The sequence below is a fragment of the Aethalodelphis obliquidens genome, unplaced genomic scaffold, assembly GCF_003676395.1.
Source record: "Aethalodelphis obliquidens isolate GAN/ISIS:26980383/991018 unplaced genomic scaffold, ASM367639v1 scaffold8, whole genome shotgun sequence".
Lineage (NCBI taxonomy): Eukaryota > Metazoa > Chordata > Mammalia > Artiodactyla > Delphinidae > Aethalodelphis > Aethalodelphis obliquidens.
The window spans coordinates 23,099,410-23,122,298 of record NW_020837952.1 but is presented as its reverse complement, the minus strand read 5'-3'; the positions used below and the strand labels follow the sequence as shown (position 1 = coordinate 23,122,298).

General features: G+C 37.3%; 2 protein-coding genes across 7 annotated transcripts in view; both read left to right on the top strand.

Moving 5' to 3' along the window:
• The window catches only part of OSBPL8 (oxysterol binding protein like 8), a 191,162-nt gene extending 176,799 nt beyond the window's left edge, over window positions 1-14,363 (top strand). For all 5 annotated transcript variants that reach the window (XM_027107075.1, XM_027107074.1, XM_027107076.1 and 2 more), the window contains 3 exons: window positions 7,549-7,654; window positions 9,627-9,729; window positions 11,534-14,363. In XM_027107075.1, coding sequence (XP_026962876.1) covers window positions 7,549-7,654; window positions 9,627-9,729; window positions 11,534-11,666 — 342 coding nt within the window. In that variant the 3' untranslated portion in view covers window positions 11,667-14,363. The remainder of the gene's footprint in view (window positions 1-7,548; window positions 7,655-9,626; window positions 9,730-11,533) is intronic.
• Window positions 14,364-15,222: 859 nt separating this feature from the next.
• BBS10 (Bardet-Biedl syndrome 10) overlaps window positions 15,223-22,889 on the top strand; it is a 17,468-nt gene continuing 9,801 nt past the window's right edge. The window contains exons 1-2 of one of the 2 annotated variants that reach the window (XR_003432903.1): window positions 15,223-18,256; window positions 18,682-20,893. Coding sequence is in view for 1 of the 2 variants with exons in the window: in XM_027107073.1 (XP_026962874.1) it covers window positions 18,072-18,256; window positions 18,682-20,662 (2,166 nt within the window). In the remaining variant the exon portion in view is untranslated. Of the gene's footprint in view, window positions 18,257-18,681; window positions 22,529-22,889 lie in introns of those variants that run through there. The other variant, XM_027107073.1, reaches the window with a different exon arrangement.

The following is a 22,889-nucleotide window of genomic DNA, read 5'->3' as shown; positions in this document are numbered from 1 at the left end:
GCTTTTGTTTGTTGGAAGATTTTTAATCACATTTTCAATTTCAGTGCTTATGATTGGTCTGTTTATATTTTCTGCTTCTTCCTGGTTCAATCTTGGATGGTTGTGCATGCTTAAGAATTTGTCCATTTCTTCCAGGTTGTCCATTTTATTGGCATAGAGTTGCTTCTAGTAATCTCTCAGGATCCTTTGTATTTCTGCAATGTCAGTTGTTACTTCTCCTTTTTCTTTCCTAATTCTATTGATTTGAGTCTTCTCCCTTTTTTTCTTGATGTCTCTGGCTAATGGTTTATCCATTTTGTTTATCTTCTCAAAGAACCAGCTTTTAGTTTTATTGATCTTTGCTATCATTTCCTTCATTTCTTTTTCATTTATTTGTGATCCGATCTGTATGATTTCTTTCCTTTGGCTAACTTTGGGGTTTTTTTGTTCTTCTTTCTCTAATGGCTTTATGTGTAAGGTTAGGTTGTTTATTTGAGATGTTTCTTGTTTTTTGAGGTAGGGTTGTGTTGCTATAAACTTCCCTCTAGAACTGCTTTTCTGCATCCTATAGGTTTTGGGTCATCGTGTTTTTATTGTCATTTGTTTCTAGGTATTTTTTGATTTCTTCAGTGATCTCTTGATTATTTAGTAGTGTATTGTTTAGCCTGAATATCCTTGTATTTTCTACGGATGTTTTCCTGTAATTGATATCTAGTGTCATAGTGTTGTGGTAGGAAAAGATACTTGATACGATTTCAATTTTCTTAAGTTTACCAAGGCTTGATTTGTGACCCAAGATATGATCTATGCTGGAGAATGTTCCATGAGCACTTGAGAGGAAAGTGTAATCTGCTGTTTTTGGATGGAATGTCCTATAAATATCAATTAAGTCCATCTTGTTTAATGTATCATTTAAAGCTTATGTGTCCTTATTGATTTTCATTTTGGATGATCTGTCCATTGGTGAAAGTGGGGTGTTAAAGTCCCCTACTATGATTATGTTACTGTCGATTTCCCCTTTTATGGCTGTTAGTATTTGCCTAATGTATTGAGGTGCTCCTATGTTGGGTGCATAAATATTTACAGTTGTTATATCTTCTTCTTGGATTGATCTGTTGATTATTATGTAGTGTCCTTCTTTGTCTGTTATAATAGTCTTTATTTTAAAGTATGTTTTGCCTGATATGAGAATTGCTACTCCAGCTTTCTTTTGCTTTCCATTTGCATGGAATATCTTTTTCCGTCCCCTCATTTTCAGTCTGTATGTGTCCCTAGGTCTGAAGTGGGTCTCTTGTAGACAGCATATATATGAGTCTTGTTTTTTTATCCATTCGTCCCATCTATGTCTTTTGGGGGGAGCATTTAATGCACTTACATTTAATGTAGTTATCGATATATGTATGTTCCTATTACCATTTTCTTTATTGTTTTGGGTCTGTTACTGTAAGTCTTTTCCTTCTCTTGTGTTTCCTGCCTAGAGAAGTTCCTTTAGCATTCGTTATAGAGCTGGTTTGGTGGTGCTGAGTTTTCTTAGCTTTTGCTTGTCTGTAAAGCTTTTAATTTCTCCGTCAAATCTGAATGAGATACTTGCTGGGTAAAGTAATCTTGGTTGTTAAGTTTTTCCCTTTCATCACTTTAAACATGTCCTGCCACTCCCTTCTGGCTTGTAGAGTTTCTGCTGAGAAATCAGCTGTTAATCTTATGGGGATACCCTTGTTTGTTATTTGTTGCTTTTCCCTTGCTGCTTTCAATAGTTTTTCTTTGTATTTAATTTTTGATAGTTTGATTATTAGGTGTCTTGGCCTGTTTCTCCTTGCATTTATCCTGTATGGGACTCTCTGTGCTTTCTGGACTTGAATGATTGTTTCCTTACCCATATTAGGGAAGTTTTCAACTACAATTTCTTCAAATATTTTCTCAGTCCCTTTTTTTTCTCTTCTTCTGGGACCCCTATAGTTCGAATGTTGGTGCGTTTAATGTTGTCCCAGAGGTCTCTGAGATTGTCCTCAATTCTTTTCATTCTTTATTCTGCTCTGTGGTAGTTATTTCCACTATTTTATGTTCCTGGTCACTTATGCATTCTTCTGCCTCAGTTATTCTGCTATTGATTCCTTCTAGAGAGTTTTTAATTTCGTTTATTGTGTTATTCATCATTGTTTATTTGCTCTTTAGTTCGTCTAGGTCCTTGTTAAACATTCTTTTATTTTCTCCATTCTATTTCCAAGATTTTGGATGATCTTTACTATCATTACTGTGAATTCTTTTTCAGGTAGACTGCCCATTTCCTCTTCAGTTGTTTGGTTTGGTGGGTTTTTACCTTGCTTCTTCATGTACTGTGTGTTCCTCTGTCTTTTCAGTTTGCTTAATTTACTGTGTTTGGGGTCTCCATTTTGCAGGTTGCAGATTCATAGTCCCGTTGTTTTTGGGGTCTGCTCCCAGTATGTAAGGTTGGTTCAGTGGGTTGTGGTGGCTTCCTGGTGGAGGGAACTGGTGCCTGTGTTCTGGTGGATGAGGCTGGATCTTGTCTTTCTGGTGGGCAGGACCACATCCGGTGGTGTGGTTTAGGGTGTCTGTGAACTTACAATTTTAGGCAGCCTCTCTACTAATGCATGTGTTTGTGTTCCCATCTTGCTAGTTGTTTGGTATAGCCTGTCCAGCACTGTACCTTGCTGGTTGTTGAGTGGAGCTGGGTCTTAGCGTTGATATGGATATCTCTGGGAGAGTTTTCACCACTTGATATTATGTGGGGCAGGGAGGTCTCTGGGGGACCAATGTCCTGCACTCAGCTCTCCCACCTCAGAGGCTCAGCCCTGACACCTGGCCAGAGCACCAAGACCCTATCAGCCCCACGGCTCAGAAGAAAAGGGAGATAAATAAATAAATTAATTAATTAATTAAAATAAGGTTATTAAAATAGAAAAAAATTATTAAATATTTAAAAGTAATTTAAAAAAGAGAGAGAAAGAAAGAAGAGAGCAACCAAACCAAAAAACAAATCCTCCAATGATAACAAGTGCTGAAAACTAAAAAACAAACAAACAAATAGAAAATAATGGACGGTCAGAACCCTAGGACAAATGGCAAAGGAAAGCTATACAGACAATATCACACAAAGAAGCATACATATACACACTCACAAAAAGAGAAAAAGGAAAAAATATATATATATAAGAAAATAAAACACAGAAGAGAGCAACCAAATCAGTAAACAAATCTACCAACGATTATAAGCTCTAAACACTAAACTAAGATAAACATAAAACCAGAAACAAATTAGATGCAGAAAGCTAACCCCAAATCTACAGTTGCTCCCAAAGTCTACCACCTCAATTTTGGGTTGATTCGTTGTCTATTTAGGTATTCCACAGATGCTGGGTACATCAAGTTGATTGTGGAGATTTAATCCATTGCTCCTGAGGCTGCTGGGAGAAATTTCCATTTCTCTTCTTTGTTTGCACAGCTCCTGGGGTTCAGCATTGGATTTGGCCCCGCCTCTGCATGTAGGTCGCTTGAGGGCATCTTTTGGGAAGTCTGAGGTCTTCTGCCAGCGTTCCGTAGGTTTTCTGTAGGAGTTGTTCCACATGTAGATGTAGTTTTGATGTATTTGTGGGGAGGAAGGTGATCTCCACGTCTTACTCCTTCACCATCTTGAAGTCGCCTCCAGCTTCGGTCTACTTGAAAGCAGTGGCTTATAACATCTCAGTGATGGCAGCAAGAGAAGAATCCTCTGAACTCTCCTCTCTGTAAAGAAGGACACTGTGCCAAGTGTCAGTGCAGCATATGGGGAAATCTATGGGCGGCATCATAGTGTCCTTTGTGACTCAGGGGTCTGTCTTTCAAGCCAAACAGCCATCGTGCACAGCACCATGCTCTTCTGAAAATTCCTGCATCCAGGCTTCAAATGCAGAGCTCCATCAGAAGGCTTCTGAGTACCCCCAAAGTCCTGCCTGGCTTCAGCCCCAATGACCTCTCCAGAAGTGGGAAGTGCCAGGATCCGACCTCTCCATAAGGGGGGGTGCACTGGGGTTGACCCCTCCAGAAAGTTGCGTGCAGGGCTGTGTATGTCTTTTGTAACCTGTCTGGGGGCTACCTGAAGGATTTATGCAGGGCATGCATCTTTTTTTTTTTCTAACTCAGAGCTGAGCCAGAAAGGCTGCAGGCATTGCTTGAAAATAGTACAAGCCAAACTAACAACCTGCAGATACCTGGGGCAAAAGATTACTAATAAAACACACAATAGGCCATGTAAGGCCCAGGAGAAAAAGCTAGGGAGAGATTCTTTGGGAAACTAGGGCATTGAAAAGCCCCATGTATACAGGAGAATCTAGAAAGCCATGAAAATGCCCAAGGCAAGATGCTTATGCTCAGAGATGACCTGCAAAAACCCTTACCTTTCACCTTAAGCTAATTTCTAGGCTTGAAATGTTGAAGGAGTGCCCGTACACAGAGCCTGTCTGCTAAGACTAGGAGAGTTTGGGTTTTGCGGGTTTTTTTGTTTTTGTGTCTTGTTTGTTTAGCTACTGGTGTTCAAGGAAATCTATGTCAAAATACTAGCTAAACACAAGCTGAGGAACACAGGCTTCAGTGACCATGCACAACAAGGAGAAAAGTCTTTGCAAATACAGTTTGGGAAATTCACTGAACAGATGGAGTACAATAGCCTTCAACAATACAGAAAGCAGCACACCCTGGAGAAAGTGGAAAATATGATTTCCAGAGTTACCACCTTATAATATTTAGATGTGTAGTTTTCAACAAAGAATTAAAAAGCATACATAGAAACAGGGAAATACGAACCCATTAAAAGGAACAATGTAAGTTGACAGAAACCATTCCCGATAAAGTCCAGATACCAGACTTACCAAAGACTTTAAAACAATTATCTTAAGTATGTTCAAAGAGTTAAAGGAAACAGGGACAAAGAACTAAAGGAAATCAAGAAAAAGTTATATAGACAAAATCAGAATATCAATAAAGAGAAATTATACAATGAAACCAAACAAATTCTGGAGCTCAAAAATACAATAACTGAAATGAAATATTCACTAAGATATTCAACAGCAGATTTGGAGAAGGTGGAATGCAAGAATCAGCTAACTCAGAGATTGGACAATTGAAATTATCTAGTCTGAGGAACAGAAAGAAAGGAATGAAGAAAGTGAACAGAGCCTAAGGGACCTATAGGGCACCATCAAGTGGATCATCATATACATTAAGGGAGTCCCAGAAAGAGAAGAAGAAGAGAAAGAGGCAAAAGAATATTTAAAGAAAAAAGTCTACCAAATCCCCAAATTTAATGAGAGATATGAGTCTATAAATCCAAGAAGTTCAACAAACTCTTAAATAGGATAAACTCAAAGAGACCCCCACACCAAGACATTATAAGCAAACTGTCAAAAGTCAAAGACAAAAAGAATCTTGAAAGCAGCAAGAGAGAAGCAACTTGTCACGTATAAGCGATCCTTGATAGGAATAGTAGCCAATTTCTCACTAGAAACCATGGAGGCCAAAAGGCATGAGATGACATATTTAAAGTGCTGGAAGAAAAAACTTGTCAAACAAGAATTCTATATATGGCAAAACAGTCCTTCAAAAATGGGGGAGAGGGCTTCCCTAGTGGCGCAGTGGTTGAGAGTCCGCCTGCCGATGCAGGGGACACGGGTTCGTGCCCCGGTCTGGGAAGATCCCACGTGCCCCGGTCTGGGAAGATCCCACATGCCGTGGAGCGGCTGGGCCCGTGAGCCATGGATGCTGAGCCTGCGCGTCTGGAGCCTGTGCTCCGCAACGGGAGAGGTCACAACAGTGAGAGGCCCGCGTACCGCAAAAAAAAAAAAAAAAAAAATGGGGGAGAAATTAAGACATTTCCAGATGAGTGAGGTCATTACCACTAGACCTTCCATATAAGAAATGCTAAAATAGTCCTTCAGGTTGAAATGAAACTCAAAGCTGTATGAAGAAATAAAGATTTTCAGTAGAGGTAAATGGATGGGCAAATATAAAAGCCAGTGTTATTGTAGTTTTAGTTTACAACTACACTTCTTATTTTTTACAGAATTTGAAAGATTAAATGAATGAAAATAATTACAAATCTATGTTACAGAGCATATGGTGCATAAAGATGTAATTTGTGACAACAAAAACATATAGGGAGGGGCAATGGAGCTGTTAAGCAACCAAGTTTTTGTGTGCTATTGAAATTAAGTTGGTATCAATTCAAGCTAGATTGTAATAAATTTAGGCATAAATGTCATTCTCATGATAACCACAAAGAAAATATCTAAAACAGATACATGGATAAAGAAGATATGGTGTATATACACAATGGAATATTACTTAGCCATAAAAAGAATGAAATAATGCCATGTGCAGCAACATGGATGGACCTAGAGATAATCATATTAAGTGAAGTAAGTCAGACAGAGAAAGACAAATATCATATGATATCACTTATATGTGGAATCTAAAAACATAATACCCTTGACAGAGTTGTCAAGTCCACTCAATGGGAAAAGAAAAGCTTCTTTAACAAATGGTGCTGGATTTCCACATGTAAAAGAATGAAGTTGGATCCCCTACCTCAAACCATATACAAAAATTAACTCCAAGTAGACCCACAACCTGAAATAAGAGCTAAAACCATAAAACTCTTAAAAGAAAACAGGGATAAATCTTCATGACCCTTTATTTAGCACCGTATTCTTAGATATGACACTAAAGGCATGTGGAACAACAAGAAGAAATAGATAAATTGAACTTCATCAAAATTAAACACTTTTGTCTATCAAAGGACATTATCAAAGTGAAAGACAACATGAGAGAATATTTGCAATCATTTATCTGGTAAGGGTTTAATATCCAGAATATATATGGAACTCCTTACTTAACAACCAAAGACAAACATTCCAAGTAAAAAATGAACAAAGGGCTTGAATAGACATTTCTTCAAAGAAGATACACACATGTCCAACAAACACATGAAAAGATGCTCAACATCGTTAGTCATAAATAATAATATCATTTCCATTTATTATAAGATGCTTTCTACATTATCCAGATATTATTAAAAGTAAGCAATCTAAATAATTTTATTGGAAACCCAACATCATTCACTGAGAATGTTTCTTATGTTGGGAACAAGATAAGTATGATCTTAAAAGAGCACTATTTTTAACATTCAACTAGATGTACTAACTGGTGCAGTTAGAAAAGCGAGGTATCCATATTCTTATTTGTGTGTGCATAAAAATGTCTCTTGAAGGATATACAAACTAATAGTGTTGACTATCTTTTTAGTGGGGGAGAGACTGGGTGGATATGAGTCAGGAGTGGGAAGGAAACTCTTCATTGTATATTTTCTTATACTCTTTGATGTTTGTGCCAAATTAATGTTTCTTATTAAAATTAAACAATTTGTATAAGTATATATTTGTTAAGTCTTAATTAGACTATTTCATCTTTGTTTTTATTTCCAAGTACTGTGCCCATGAACAGTTTTGACGGTTGTACAACATTGTCTTTAATTACAAAATTCAGTGCAAATTCACATAATAGCATGATTTTTTTTTTCAGGTTAGTGTCCCAAAAATGAAACATAAGCCAACCAGGCAACAGAAGAAAGTGGCAAAAGGCTATTCCTCCCCAGAACCTGATATCCAGGACTCATCTGGAAGTGAAGGTAAAAATATTTATTGTAGACTATTGACTATAAGAGTCTAAATTTTTTAAAGTATATTACTATACTATGTTTGATATAAGAAAATGGTTTTTCATATTAACTCAAGGAGATTTGTAAGTTTTTGTGGGGGCAGGGATGATGTACAAGAAAAGCTATTTTAGATTATAAATTTCAAAACCAGGCCACAGGGTAAAGGCATGGGAAATGAAAAAAGGGGAAACATGCAAATCAAGAACCACACTGCAGTGCTAGCTCTTATGCCTTGTTAGCTTCTGAAAAATTGTTGCTGGTTTCCTAGATTCAACACAGGCACCATTTCTTGAGTTTGGGTCTCAGTTCCATGCTTCAGAAAAGTTTTTTATTTTCATAATAAATTACTGTGGTGTTTAGAAGTCACAGAAGTAAAAATATAACTATATCAAATTATGAACTAAATTTACTAGTGTGCCATTCTTGTTTAAGTCAGATAATGTATAAACTGTCTTGAACTACACTGAGATATAATCAAGGATTAAGGTAATGTCTGAGACATTATGAGAAAATAAAGTTTTCTTAAAACCGTAGTCTCTACTAAGTTCACACTAAGCTGGGGAACTCAGTTTTACAGAGATAATACTAGAGGTGAATAAATGGTAAATGCTAAGAAACTAGTAGATGACAAATAGTAAAGAGTTTAAAGGAAAGGGGGCTGAATTCAGCTTGAGGGAAGGTCCTTAGAGGAAAGGAACCCTGATGAATTATGAGGATTTTTAATGGTTTATAGCAATCTAGGCTTGAGGGATGCTGGTGAGTGGACACGATACTGGAATAAAAGAGGAATAAAATGAATAAAGTTCTAAAAGTAGGAGTCACATGGTACTGTTGTGCTCAAAAGGAGTATTAGTTATACTATTGTTCCCATTTCACAGAAGAGGAAAGTGAGACATGGGTTAACCTGCCCAAGGTCGTATGCCCCATGAGGCAGTATATATATATATATATATATATATATATATGCAGATATTTTGGCTCCTTAATTCATTCTCTTATCCACTCCACTATATTACCTATAATGTATCAGCTGACATTTACTGAGTATTTAATGTGGGCCAAACTGGTGGTTAAACATACCTTCCTACAACCATGTGAAGTCTGAGTATTATTATTATCCCAAGTTTACAAATGAGAAAGCTGAGATCTGGAGAGAGGTTAAGCTCTGAACAAAAATGGAAAGGAAGGAATGGATATGAGAAGGGATTTTTAAAAATACCATACACTTTGTTAGTTGACAATAAAAATTTGTAGAAGAGATATTTAAACCAATTGAAAAGGTTTAAAGTTTGGGTTACTAAAGGAATAAAGATAACATTAACAATTAATTAAAAAATTGAAAAGGGAGCTTAAAAAGCTGACTTCTTCAGATGTAGGCAAATAGGCAAGAGGCAGAAGAGAGTAATACCTCCTCCAAGTTAATATATGGTTTTTGGTTTTTGGTTTTTTTTGCGGTACGCGGGCCTCTCACTGTTGTGGCCTCTCCCGTTGCGGAGCACAGGCTCCGGACTCGCAGGCTCAGCGGCCATGGCTCACGGGCCCAGCCGCTCCGCAGCATGTGGGATCCTTCCCAGACCGGGGCAGGAACCCGTGTCCCCTGCATCGGCAGGCGGACTCTCAACCACTGCGCCACCAGGGAAGCCCAATATATGTATTTTTAAAGAAATATTTTTGTCTATTTTAATTGGTTAAAAAATAAAGCTGATTCAATCCAAAATTTAACTAATTCGTGGTTACTTTAAATATATCTATAGTGTTCTAGTTTTGAAATATGATTGAAACTTCAAAAATGCCAAGTATTAGGAGTAGTATGTTAGTCTCTAAGCCATAAAAATAATGCCTAGGAAAATTATTACATGAGAATCATTAATCTGAAATTTAGATTGTTTATAATTAAATATGTTCACTGTTTTCACCAAGTTTATTCTAAATGTCTTTTTAGCTCAATCAGTAAAACCAAGTGCAAGAAGAAAAAAAGGGATAGAACTGGGAGACATTCAAACTTCCATTGAATCTATAAAACAAACACAGGAAGAAATTAAAAGGTAATACATACGACAGTGACTATTCATTTGAGTCTAGAGGAGTTAAGAATCCTGTTATGTAGGAAATCATATGCAAACTTTACATTTTTATAACATTGCTAAGCTAAAATAGAACCTTGGCGTCTGTCACCTGATTACTGAAACTTAGGAAATTCCTTCAGCACTAAAATATTTGGGAGAGATGGGGAGGTTGTTTTGTCTCATCTGTGAAACTGGAATTGGAGTCTCTTCATCTTACTGCTGTAGCATACTAGGAATGTAGTTGGGTTGAATGTGGAAGTGGGGTGGTTCCTGAGAAAGCCAGTCTCCTTTGTACATGGCTGATTTTAATTAGAATGTACCAGTTGTTAAAATATTGAAACACTTCCATAACAGTGGGCAAATAGCCACTACCCTGAGACCTTCAAGTGTTCCCTGTGCACTCCCAGACCCATCCCCTCACTCACCTCTGCAAGATCCAGCAACTAACGGTCATAACACGTAGGGAAGTTCCTTGGGAGGGAAGGGGTCCTGATCCTGCTCCACTGGTAAGGCTAGCATGAGTTCAGATCGGTTGTCTCCCATTGCTAGATCAGATGTTAAGTTTTTTTAATATTAGCCAACCTTCTTTTGTGTATTCAGCACTCAGCGCTAGATGTCCTGGAGGATTTTTTTTTTAAGATATTTTTTTCTGTTCTTGGTGATCTATGGCTTACATTTAATTGCTGTTTTCATCTACAGCCTCATTTCCTACCATTCCTCTACACTTACTCATGCTCTAGTCCTATGAAACTCCTCACATCTCCAGAATATACCGTGCTATCTCGTCTTTGGGTCTTTACCCACACTGAATCCGCTTTTTAGATTGCCCTTCCTCCCACCTTGCCCCTCAAGAAAATCCCTGTTTATCCCTCAGAATATAACTCAGATGTCACCCTTTTTGTAACATTTCTAATCACTCTGCCCCGTAGTTATTAATCCTTCCACTTGGCTCGTATGGCTCCCTATACACAGTCTTTTTGAGAGCTTACTGCGCTATAGAGTTGCTAATTGTGTGTGTCTGTTCCCTCACTCCACCCTGCCCCAGTTGGACCGTGAGCTTCTTTAGAGCAGGGAGCGTGTCTTCTGCATCTTGGTATCATCAGCCCTTATATAAAGTGCTTGAGTTTCCTAACTTAATTATATTTATAAATTAAAGAGCCTACTTGTTCATATTTGCCTCCTTTCTTTCTCTATACTCATAAAACACTTCAATAGAAGAAGTCAAAAAGAAAAACGTCTTCACTAATCAGCTCTTTTTAGCCAAAAGCGTTTAGAGTGGCATGAGGATAATGTAAGCTCATTTTATGACTAAATTAACATTTTTTTGTTAGCATATGAAATGCCTACAGAGCATTCTTCAAGTTAGGAATGTCACAATATTTGTTGTATTACTTTTTTCCTGGTGAATTAAGGATTTTTCTCCAACTCTGCCTTTGTCTCCTAAAGAAAGATAAAAGAACCTTAGTGGGCCAACTAAGAAGCAAAATTTTTGTTTTAAAACCACTGTGATAACAAAGAAAGTGATATATTTTAAAGTCATCAAACTTTAAAAATTATGTTTAACACACATCATTAAGTAATATATTTGGTACAGTGCAGAGTATAGATTAGGCAAGACCTAATAGTGGTTCCACAAAGCATAATCAGCTCCCTGTTCAGGTGGTAGTAATTGATGGAACTTTATACAATTGAATTTTATACAATGATCATATATCAAATTGTGATTTCTTTGCTAACATTTTTGGTAAATAATTATTAAATTTATTGTTGCTTATTTTTATAGAAATATTATGGCTCTTCGAAATCATTTAATTTCAAGCACACCTGCCACGGATTATTTTCTGCAACAAAAAGACTACTTCATCATTTTTCTCCTGATTTTGCTTCAAGTCATAATAAACTTCATGTTTAAGTAGAAGTTCTTTACCATTGAATCAATGAACTGGAATGATCATATTTGGCCTGGGACCAATGTTGAAGATGCTTTGGTCTTTATTGAAACATCACAATATTTCTAAAACAGAAAACCTTAGAAATATATGTAGAACTGTTGACTTTTCCTACCTTCTATCCTTAACCCTGAAATAAGATCTATTCTATTTGGTTATTAAAGTGAACTATGTGTTAAGTGCCAGAACATTTCTAGCTTTTGTGAGACTGTGTCTACATGTGAGTATAATAAATCCACATGTATACACAATTGTGTCTTATGTATACATTACAGTAGTCTTTGTAGTCTATGGTATGTTCGTGTTATGAAATATATAGCATTAATGTCATTCATAACAAAAATGCTATCAATCTTATAAATATATGTGTAGCAATCTATTTTCTTCATAAAACCGGCACAAAACTTCTATCAGTAAGGAATTACAGAATGGGAAATGATGGGATAATAGACATAAATAGTTCAATGCACTGTACTGTGAAAAAAAAATCATTTCTAAAGCATTCAGTTCAATTGTCTTCTTAGAAACAGCAAAAAAAAAAATTGTGGTCAAAATTGATTTGAGAGACAAGGTGGCAAACTGCTTTATCAAAAGTTTACACAAGATTTTTTTTAAGCCCTAGAATTTAATATTTATAGATACAGGTATAAATATATGTATGTGTATATCAACAAAAAAAACCCTGGTACTCGGATCTACTGATTATATATTTCCTGTCATACCTGTATAACACCCCATTAAGCACTTGCTGAAAAAAGTGTGGTCAAACTTGATTGCTGTCCTTCTTTCTCTTTTTTTTTAAACTCAGTTGGTCCAATAACATAGGCCAAATTTTAGAGATGGAATTATAGGGTGTATGAAATGCTGATAGTCATGATTTTTCATTATGAAAAAGTTATTTTAGCTTTCATTTAGATTCTAGTGTGTTCAGTGAAACAGTTGAATAGAAAATATATATATAACCAATATTTTACTTCAAAAGCCAAAAAGAGAAGGACAATGAGAAAAGACACTTCGTGTGGTGGTATTTATGTGTATGTTAAAATTGGTTTCTTTAAAATGTGCAATAAGTTGAGCATCTAAGAAGAGCATCAAGTTCTCAAGTTTAATTCTCTGTTATCCTTCTCTGTTCTCAGTAACTGCAGTCTGTGGCAAAACCACAATTCCTCAAGATTCCTTTTGTTCAGGCTCAGGCAAACATTTTTCCTAAATATTTTTTTCAGTTTAATGTTTTTCCTTTATGTATCTTAGAATTCTGAAAGTAGCTTTTGAAATGAAAATGAAGGTCAGAGAGAATAATTGCTCTGGCTACACTTGCCTTCGACTAAGAAGAGACTGAGACACTAGTAAAAATACAATCAAATGTTTATGCCATGATAAGTATAAAATCAAGGAATGATTGCTAAATTATGAAAATTGAAAATGATTAAAAGGGCCTGCTTTTTACCACCTAACCAATATAGCTATCTTAAATATCCTTAGATTTTATGAAGAGCTATTTCCCATGTATTTTTGGCAAAAAAGTGTATTCCATATGTATGTGTGAAAACATTTTTTAAATAGATTATGCGTAAATAACATATACCTACACCCAGTATAAGTATAGGTATAATGTGACTACACTAGAATAGGTGGGGTTTTGTTTGTATTTCATACTTGTTGATATAATTTTTATACTCACTTTCTGTTACCAATGTTATGCTCTACTGCCTATTCATTGATATATATTTTGTAAATACTGTACGACTTGATCCTTTTTTATGGTTTAAATTAGTATTAATTTATATAAGTTGATTGGCTGATCACAAAATAATTTCATTATTAAACCCTGAAAACTTATATTTTGTGTTGGCAACTCCCCTTTGGGACTTTAGTCATGTTACTTTCATTTGGTCTAAACAGTGTTTTATTTGTATGGTTATCTTCTAAGACTGGAGAGGTAGTTATTTACTTTTGTATATTTTCTTGTTAGGGCAAATGTGTTATGGGCTCTTATTACTCAAGGAGTCAAAAACTATTTCATGAGAAAGAGCAGGGTTACTCATGACTGTTTCTTATACACTAAAAGCATATATCTAATCTAATAGTCTTCTTATGTTTTTATTTGTGTGAGTTCCTTTCTGTGAACTGAACACAAAACTCAGGAATAGGTGGCTTAGTTTTAGATCAGTGCTTATACTAGGCTTAGTATGTGAATACTTTAAAACACACAATTAACTTTGTATTTAGCCATATATGTAGTTGACTTCTCCACCTGAGATTAATCTTTCTTCACAATGGATTCATAAAAATTGTGATTTACAGTTCCCAGTTGTCTGAGAGCCTCATGGTGGTTTTTAGGATTTAAGACCTATGACCGTTTTTTTTTCATTTGATCAAAAATTTTATTTTTTCACTTGAAAATTTAAATGAGTAATAATTATTGATGTGTGCATTTCTGTTTTAGTTGTTAAATATACTATGCCTTCAGTTATCTACCATTTAGTGAGACGTAGCTGGCCCGGGAAAAGATAATAAATACAGCATGTGAAATAAGTTTCAGCAATAGATATTTTACTTATATTTCATGTCAGTACTTTTTTGTATTACTTATACAGTGTAATCTTTGTTACCATTCCATTGAAACAATTGGCCTTGTAAAATAAAACCCTCATTTAGTATTTACGCTTTTGTGCCTTTAAGAAAATACTTTTTGTCATTTTTGTGTTACAGAACTATAATGTGATTCAAAGTGTTTATAGTCTTAATTATCACAAAAGGGTCATTTCTCTGTCACTTAATTTCCTTTTATATAGCTATAGCATATTTAAACAGTAATGCTGTACTTTTATAAGGGTTTTTGTCTATTTACCTATCTCAAATATATCCTTCACTTTCAGACATCATTGAAGTAGACCTGTCAGATTATTCTGCGTATTGTAAACAGTGCCTTTTTGATAGAATTCACACTGTTTTAGGGTGTCAACTCGTGCCATATACACACAAAATTATGTGGAGAAGGCAGTTTTAACTTTCTGAAGAATATCTTAGTCAAATATTTAAGGAAAAAATGTATAAAATTCCATTTTTTCCAGTGTTTAGCATTTCTAGTGAGCAATGAATATATTTGGGGTTTTTTTTGTTTGTTAGACATACAGTGATAATGAGCCATACATGATGCTGCAGATTATTTTGAATTATGTTAAATGTATAGAAATAAAATATTAAAATTAGCGTTTATACCAAATTTTCCAAATTGAACCATAGTGGGGTCAGGGGGGAACCCCACACAAATCACTAAGTTTACATTTCAACCTCTATCTTATTTGACTACATGGAAAAAGAGATTCTTGGGCTTCCCTGGTGGCGCAGTGGTTAAGAATGCCTGCCAATGCAGGGGACACGGGTTCAAGCCCTGGTCCGGGAAGATCCCACATGCCACGGAGCAACTAAGCCTGCGCGCCTAGAGCCCATGCTCTGCAACACAAGAAGCCACCGCAATGAGAAGCCCGTGCACCGCAACGAAGAGTAGCCCCCTGCTCGCTGCAACTAGAGAAAGCCTGTGCACAGCAACAAAGACCCAATGCAGCCAAAAATAAATTATGAAAAAAAAAGAAAAAGATTCTTTAAAATGTATATAACCTGCCACTATTATGTAATTTGCTTTCATTCTGTTTACCTGTAGTATGAATTTAGTATATTTAATTTGCTTTTTGTTACTCTTAACATACTGTTTGTTTCGTTACAGTTTTTAATTGAAGGATGGACTGTTAAAATTGTATAGGACCAGTGTCTCCTTAATATGATTAACATATTTAGAAGAACCACAAGAAACCCATGACAAAATGAATGTGAATATACTTTCTAAAATATTTAGAAAATTTTATCTTTCTGCACTTATTATGTAAAATTATTTTAGTATTACAACATTGAAATTTATTTAAAGAAAAAATGCCATGAAACATTTGAACTGATGAGCCACAGAACTTCAGTTGAAAATTTTCACTTCTTAGCATGCTAACTATTCATTTAAGTTAAATATCCTGTTTAATGGCCATTTATAAATTCAAATACTACCACTGGTCAGTTTTGTAAAATAGAATAAAAGGATGTTATCTGCAGTGTAAATACAGCACACTGTCAAATTCTTTTCCTTAAGGTGCATAGTAAATGTACAGATAGTCATAGGCAACTGTTTTGTAATGTATTACATTTCTAATCTGTTATTCCTAACCTATTATAAAAGTTTGCAGAGACAAAAGAATTGAATTTTTCTAATCTGTAAAATGATGCTAACTTCGACAAGTAGGCATTCTAAATAAAATTTTTAAAAAGAGTAAACTGATCAAACGACTGAATATAACATATGGTGACCAGATTATTTAGTCTTAATTTTTTAATTAAAAATAATTTTGTGGGGGGGGGTAGTTGTGAAGGATGGTGAAGGGCTTGGAAGGGATTTAACAGCTAGAATCCTTAATGTATGCTTTACGTGATGCTTCATATTCATTCTTCTTGAATACTCATAATAACCTTCAGATGAGTGGAAGTTACATTTTACAGATGAAGATTCTGAGGCTCAGAGAAGTTAAATGATTCTAAAAGCTACATAGTAAGAGTGACAGTGAGCCCAAGTTTGAACCCATGTCTGACTTCAATGTCCATTATCTTTCCACTGTACACTTAAATAGAACTCTGACTTTACTTCTAAATCCACTGCTCAAATCGAGTAACCCCTTTGTGATGGGTAAGAACGAAAGAACCTTGGGAATTCCCTGGTGTCCAGTGGTTAGGACTTGGTGCTTTCACTGCTGAGGCCCAGGTTCAGTCCCTGGTTGGGGAACTAAGATCCCACAAGCCGCGTGGTGCTGCCTAAAAAAAGAAAAAGAAACTTGCCATTACACAAGCATATACACAAAACCCACATGAAAAAGTTTTTCCCCCCGCAAATCACCTATTAGTCCATACTGAGTCAAAATCACACATGTTCCAAGAAATCATTCCTCTTCAGTTTTCCTCTTTTCCTCCATCATCCTCCCCTCCTGTATTTGCACCCCTCAGGATCCAGTTCCTTCTGGTTAATAGTGAGCTGGTTCTGCCTTACTGGGGGGAAGGGGAGGGCTGACAGGCTTCTTCTGTCCTATGCATAGGAATAAGGGGTAGGGAAAACAGGCCCTCACTGTTCAACCTCAATGAAACATCTACAAGGTAAATAATTTTCTTACTAATGTTGACCACACTCTAATAGGTGTCCTGTATTGTGTTATGATAATCAGCTCTTTTGCACCTTACAAAATATCCCTTTCTTGTGGAGATAGTGGGCCCCTACAGTGGTGACACGTCACAGCAATTTGTTGAGTATGTTGTACTTGTTGAGTGCTTAGTACCTACGAGGCACCATGCAAAAACAAACAAAAAAAACGCCTTGTAAACATTCTCACCCTCCTTAAAACCTTGATTTTTTTTTTTTTACTTATCTATTATCACCATTTTTTTTTAAGATGAGAAAAGCGGAGACAAAAGAATGTCACAGATAAGTACATGGCACCGCAAACCCAGGTCTAAATATTAAGCCTATGCTCTTAACCATTTCATCCTTAAGAGAGAGGGTATGTGTGTGTCAGTATACGAAACAGTATGTTGTTTCTGCTTAACAGTATGGTTTTTTCTGCCGTCGGATTGTGTCCAGTAATTTTCGGTCACTGTGTTTTTAAAGCATCCTATTGATTACCAATGTGGCTAAGTGTTCACATCTATCACCTCTGCTAAAGAAAAATTAAACTGTGGTGGGTTTCATAGTGATACCTAAGCCCAGGAAATGTGGCAAAGCCCCCAGCAGAAAGCACGAAGCCTGCAGCTCGTGACTGTAGCCAGGGCCTCCTCATCTGTCCTACAACCCGAAAGAGAACCGCTGATGCAGAGTGTGGACAGGATATGCACGAGTCCAAGGCAGAGGTTTTTGTTACAAAACAGCGAACTTTTGAGGGAGGTCAGGAACGAACCGAGCTCTAGCCGCGGTGCCCAGTCCCTCCGCTCTCGTGCCGAGTTCCTGGGAGACGGAGGGATCTGGTGGCAGCTGAAGCCTCCAAGAAAGAGGAATGAATTCACCTAGGAGGGGGAGAAGGGCTTGCGGTTTCCTGTCCGGGGACAGCTCCCGAGAAGCCCCGACCTCTTTCCCATCTTCGCGGGCTTTTGAACCGCTAGCTCCTACTGGCAGAACGGCGGGGCTCTCCCACTGAGCGGGCGGGAAGGTAGACCCTCGCCCAACCAAGAAACCGAGCAGCACCGGCTTCCGGCCTCCTCCCCGCCTCTTCCGCTTCCGCCTGCGCCCCGCTCCTGGTCGTGCTGGGCTTCTACAGGCGGCGACCCGAAGCTGTTGGAAGCTGAAGGGCTATGGCCGCTGCGGGATCTGTGAGGGCCGCGTTGCAGGTGGCGGAAGTGCTAGAAACCGTCGTGAGCTGCTGCTTGGGGCCCGAAGGGCGGCAAGTTCTGTGTACCAAGCCCACTGGCGAGGTGCTGCTCAGCCGGGATGGCGGCCGCCTCCTGAAGGCGCTACACTTAGAGCATCCCATAGCCAGGTACTTGCGTGTCACGCCCCAGACCGTTAGAGCATCCTATAACCAGGTACTCAGGTGCCGCACTCCAACCTTCAGTCCATCTCCCTGAACTTCTTGTCCCTGAGCTTATGCTCCTGGAAGAACTGACCTTGGACGAGACCAGTGTACGCTCAGAGTTAGAGCGCTGCCCGCTGCCCGAGGGAACATTCCCAGACATCGAATCATTAACAACTGCCGAGAGCTTGTCTCACTCCTTTCCTTCCGGCTCGACCCAACCCCTAGAATCTTGAAGTAGAACAAAGTAACTTAAAAAAGGAAAAAACTAAAACTAAGGATATCACAGAGACAGTATTCTCGTTTTATGCCTGTAGCTGTAAAAACATGGTTTCAACTTGATTTAGGCAGCCCTCTGAGAATCTGAGTTGCTTTCTTTCTTTCTTGTACAGGATGATGGTGGCATGTGTTTCCAGTCATCTAAGAAAAACAGGAGATGGTGCTAAAACATTTATTATCTTTCTTTGCCATTTACTCAGAGGACTTCATGCAATCACAGACAAGGAAAAGGATTCTTTCTTTTCTGAAAATATTCAAACCCATGGAAGGCACTGGAAAAAGTGTTGTCAGTGGAAGTTTATTTCCCAAGCTCTTCTAACATTTCAGACACAAATATTAGACTACGTTATGGACCATTACTTAAGTAGACACTTTTTGTCCATCTTTTCTTCATCCACCAAAGAGAGACCATTGTGTAGGAGCTCTTTAGAGATGCTCTTAGGAGCATACTTTTGTGGAAGAGTGGGAAGAAATAATCACAACTTTGTATCACAGTTGATGTGTGACTACTTTTTCAAGTGTACAGCTTGTGAAAGTGGGTTTGAAGAAGTACTTGAGTTAGTGGATGACTGTTTTGTCGAGTTGAAAGTTGGTGTCACGGGCCTTCCTGTTTCCGATTCCAGGATCATAGCTGGGCTTGTGCTTCCCAGAGACTTTTCCGTGTACTGTCCAGCAGACGGTGACATAAGAATAGTGATAGTAATAGAAACCATTCAGCCTCTTTTTTCAACTTTTGGATCAGAGTTTATTCTAAATTCAGAAGCACAGTTTCAGACATCTCAATTTTGGATTACAGAAAGGACAAAAGCGATAATGAAATATTTACAGAAGCAGAATGTAAAATTGCTCCTATCTACTGTGAAACAACCAGACTTAGTAATTTATTGTGCAGGACTGAATGGCATATCCGTGGTGGAGTGTTTATCATCTGAAGAACTTTCTCTTATCCAGAGAGTCACTGGTCTCGCTCCCTTTGTAGTACCACAGGCTTCTTCTCAGTATGAACTCTCTAACACTGCTATGGTGAAATTTTGTAAGCCCTTTATTCTTAGATCCAAAAGGTATGTTCATCTTGGCTTGATTAGCACATGTTCGTTTACACCACACTGTATAGTTCTTTGTGGTCCAGTGCAGGGTCTTGTTGAACAACATGAGGTTGCTTTACATGGGGCATTTAAAATGCTTCGGCAATTATTTAAAGACCTTGATCTAAATTATGTGACACAAGCCAGTGACCAAAATTGTACTTCAAGTCCTCTTATTTATAAGAATAGTAGAGAAATTAATGACTTACCAGAAATTGTTAATGGCTCAATACAAAGGCCATATCAGGACACAGTTGTAAAGAACAAAGATGAACTGGCAAAAACTCAAACATATTTAAAAGCATATTCAAATTTGGTAGTTCCAAGTGTAGAATTAGAAACAAATATATTGTGTTCAACACCAACAGTGACACTAACAGATACATACCAGACAGATGCAACACTGAGATGTTTCTCTCCAGACAAAGCCAGGATAATGGATGACCATGAACCATTTATTGAGAGTAATTCTGCTAACTCAACAACAGAAAATACTAGAAGAGAAATCTCTTATGAAAATTTACAAGTCACAAAAAATGCTAGAAAGGGGAGCATATTACCAGTGAGATATAAGTCACTAGAGATGTGTACTTCCCAGAGTTACTGTTTCTCATCTGTACCAGCTGGTTGTGTTTTGCCAGTGGGTGGTAATTTTGAGATCTTGTTGCATTACTATCTTCTCAGCTATGCCAAAAAGTGCCAGCAATCAGAAGAAACCATGGTTAGTATGATAATTGCTAATGCACTTTTAGGCGTTCCCAAAATCTTGTATAAGTCTAAGAAAGGAAATTACAGCTTTCCACAAATATATATAAGAGCTCTCCATGCACTGCAAACCAATCAACCCATGATAAGCAACCAGACAGGTTTGGAATCAGTTGCTGGTAAATACCAGTTACTAACTTCAGTTCTTCAGTGTTTGAGAAACATTTTAACCATTGACTTGGTAATCAATATTAAGAGACAACCTCAGGAAATTTATGATCAAGATTCGGAAGAGGAACTATAAAATTGGAAGCTTTTTATTAACCAAAGTTTTAATCCAACTCAAGCCATAGAGCAAGGCAGGCATGTGACCACTGATTTTCAAGTTAATTCAGTCTAGTTAGGAAAACAGCATAACTTAAAAAGTCTTTAGAAGTACACAAGGCCAGCACACATTCAGACACAAATATTAGAGACTACATTATGGCACAGTTCTGAGGAGGAATCCTTCTGGATGGGTGAAGCCAAGATCTGAGTAAGTGTATCTTTTTTCCCCCTCAGTATCCCTGTGTCTCTGCTGTGTGTTAGTCTGTGCATTTGGGGGAAGGTATTTCCTTATAGCTCCTTTTTACTTTTCTGTATCTTTTTTCACTCTTCATCCCTTCTCCCTTGCCTTTCTGTATCTAGTTAATAGAGTAATTTAATCTCAGATATGGATGTGGTCTTCAAATGCCATCCTACTTTAATTGTTTATAATATAAAACATTATTTGCTTTATTTAAAATGATTTATTTTCCTACTCATAATTTCTATAGCAGTGAGTAAAAGGCTCATTTTCTTTTTCTCAGAGTGTGAGTAAAATTAGTTTTTACTTTTTTGTGGCCCCTTGTTTAGAGCCTGGATAGATTTTTTCCCCATTCATACACCAATGAGTATGTCACCATAAATGTGGCTTTGTGCATTGTAAACTTATTTTCATTTCTTTAGTTGAAAGTTAATTCCAGAAAGGATATGAAATTCATGCTATCATTTTCTCCTGTCCTCTAAGAGCTTGCAAAACTAATTCATGTATTTGCTGAGTTTTCTTATATTTGGTGCATAGCCAGAGTTCAGTAGTAATGCAAGAGGGAGGGGATATGGGGATATACATATGCGTATAGCTGATTCACTTTGTTATACAGCAGAAACTAACACAACACTGTAAAGCAGTTATATTCCAACAAAGATGTTAAAAAATAATAATAATAATTTGAGAATTACAGTTGGCTCTCCAGTCCTTGGGTTCTCCATCTGTGGATTCAACCAACTGTGGATTGAATATATTCAGGAAAAAAAATTCCAGAAAGTTCCAAAAAGCAAAACGTTAATTTGCCAGGTGCACTGGCAACTATTTATATAGCATTTACATTGTATTAGGTATTATAAGTAATCTAGAGATGATTTAAAGTACACAAGACAATGTGCACAGGTTACATGCAAACACTGTGCCATTTTATATAAGGGACTTGAGCACCCACAGATTTTGGTATCCTCGGGAGGGGGGGAATGTTCTGGAACCAACCCCCCTTGGATCCCGAGAGACGACTGTATTTATTTCTAATATGAATTTTTTAATGTTTATATTTTATCTTAAAGGTTTATAAATGCAAATAATACTGTGCACCTAGCTGTGAATAAGGACAGTGTCTTCTACTTTTAGTAGTTCTCTGTAACACCCCAGGCAGTGCTGTGTTCATACCAAGTATTCGGGAGTGCTTGTTGAATAAAACTGTTATCTTTAATCTGATCTAATTATGTGTTTCCAGTTTACTAATTCAGCAGATTCTTATTGAGTGCCTACTATGTGCCAGATGCTGAATATACCATGGTAAACAAATAGGTATGGTTCCTACCTTCATGCACCTTTCCTCAAAGGTTAATGGGTAGTAGATGGTGACAACACTTGGATCAAGATTAAATTTAGGAAAACTGATTAAAATTTCATTACAGTTAAACTTGAAAAAGCGATGACTAATAATGTATTTAAGAACTGTAATATTCCATCATGCAGATCTCATGATCTTTTATATTAAATATAATTTCATTTTTGTAAGGTTTATGCCATATGTGATAACATTATTTCACTTCTGTGACTATGGAGAGAATGTATTAGCTCTGTTTCTTTGTGTGTATGTGTATATATATATATGTATATATATGTATATATATATATATTTTTTTTTTCGGTATGCGGGCCTCTCACTGCTGTGGCCTCTCCGGTTGCGGAGCACAGGCTCCGGACGCGCAGGCCCGGCGGCCATGGCTCACGGGCCCAGCCGCTCCACGGCACATGGGAGGCCCCTGCATCGGCAGGCGGACTCTCAACCACTGCGCCACCAGGGAAGCCCTAGCTCTGGTAGTTTTGAGTGGGTCTGTCAAAATGGGTTTTGCCTTGTCTAAGTCTTCTCCTCTCCTTACACAGAGAAGATAATCAGCCACTCGTATCTATCTGCAGTCAGCTTGCTCTCACTTCTTTCTTCCTTCCTTTCCCA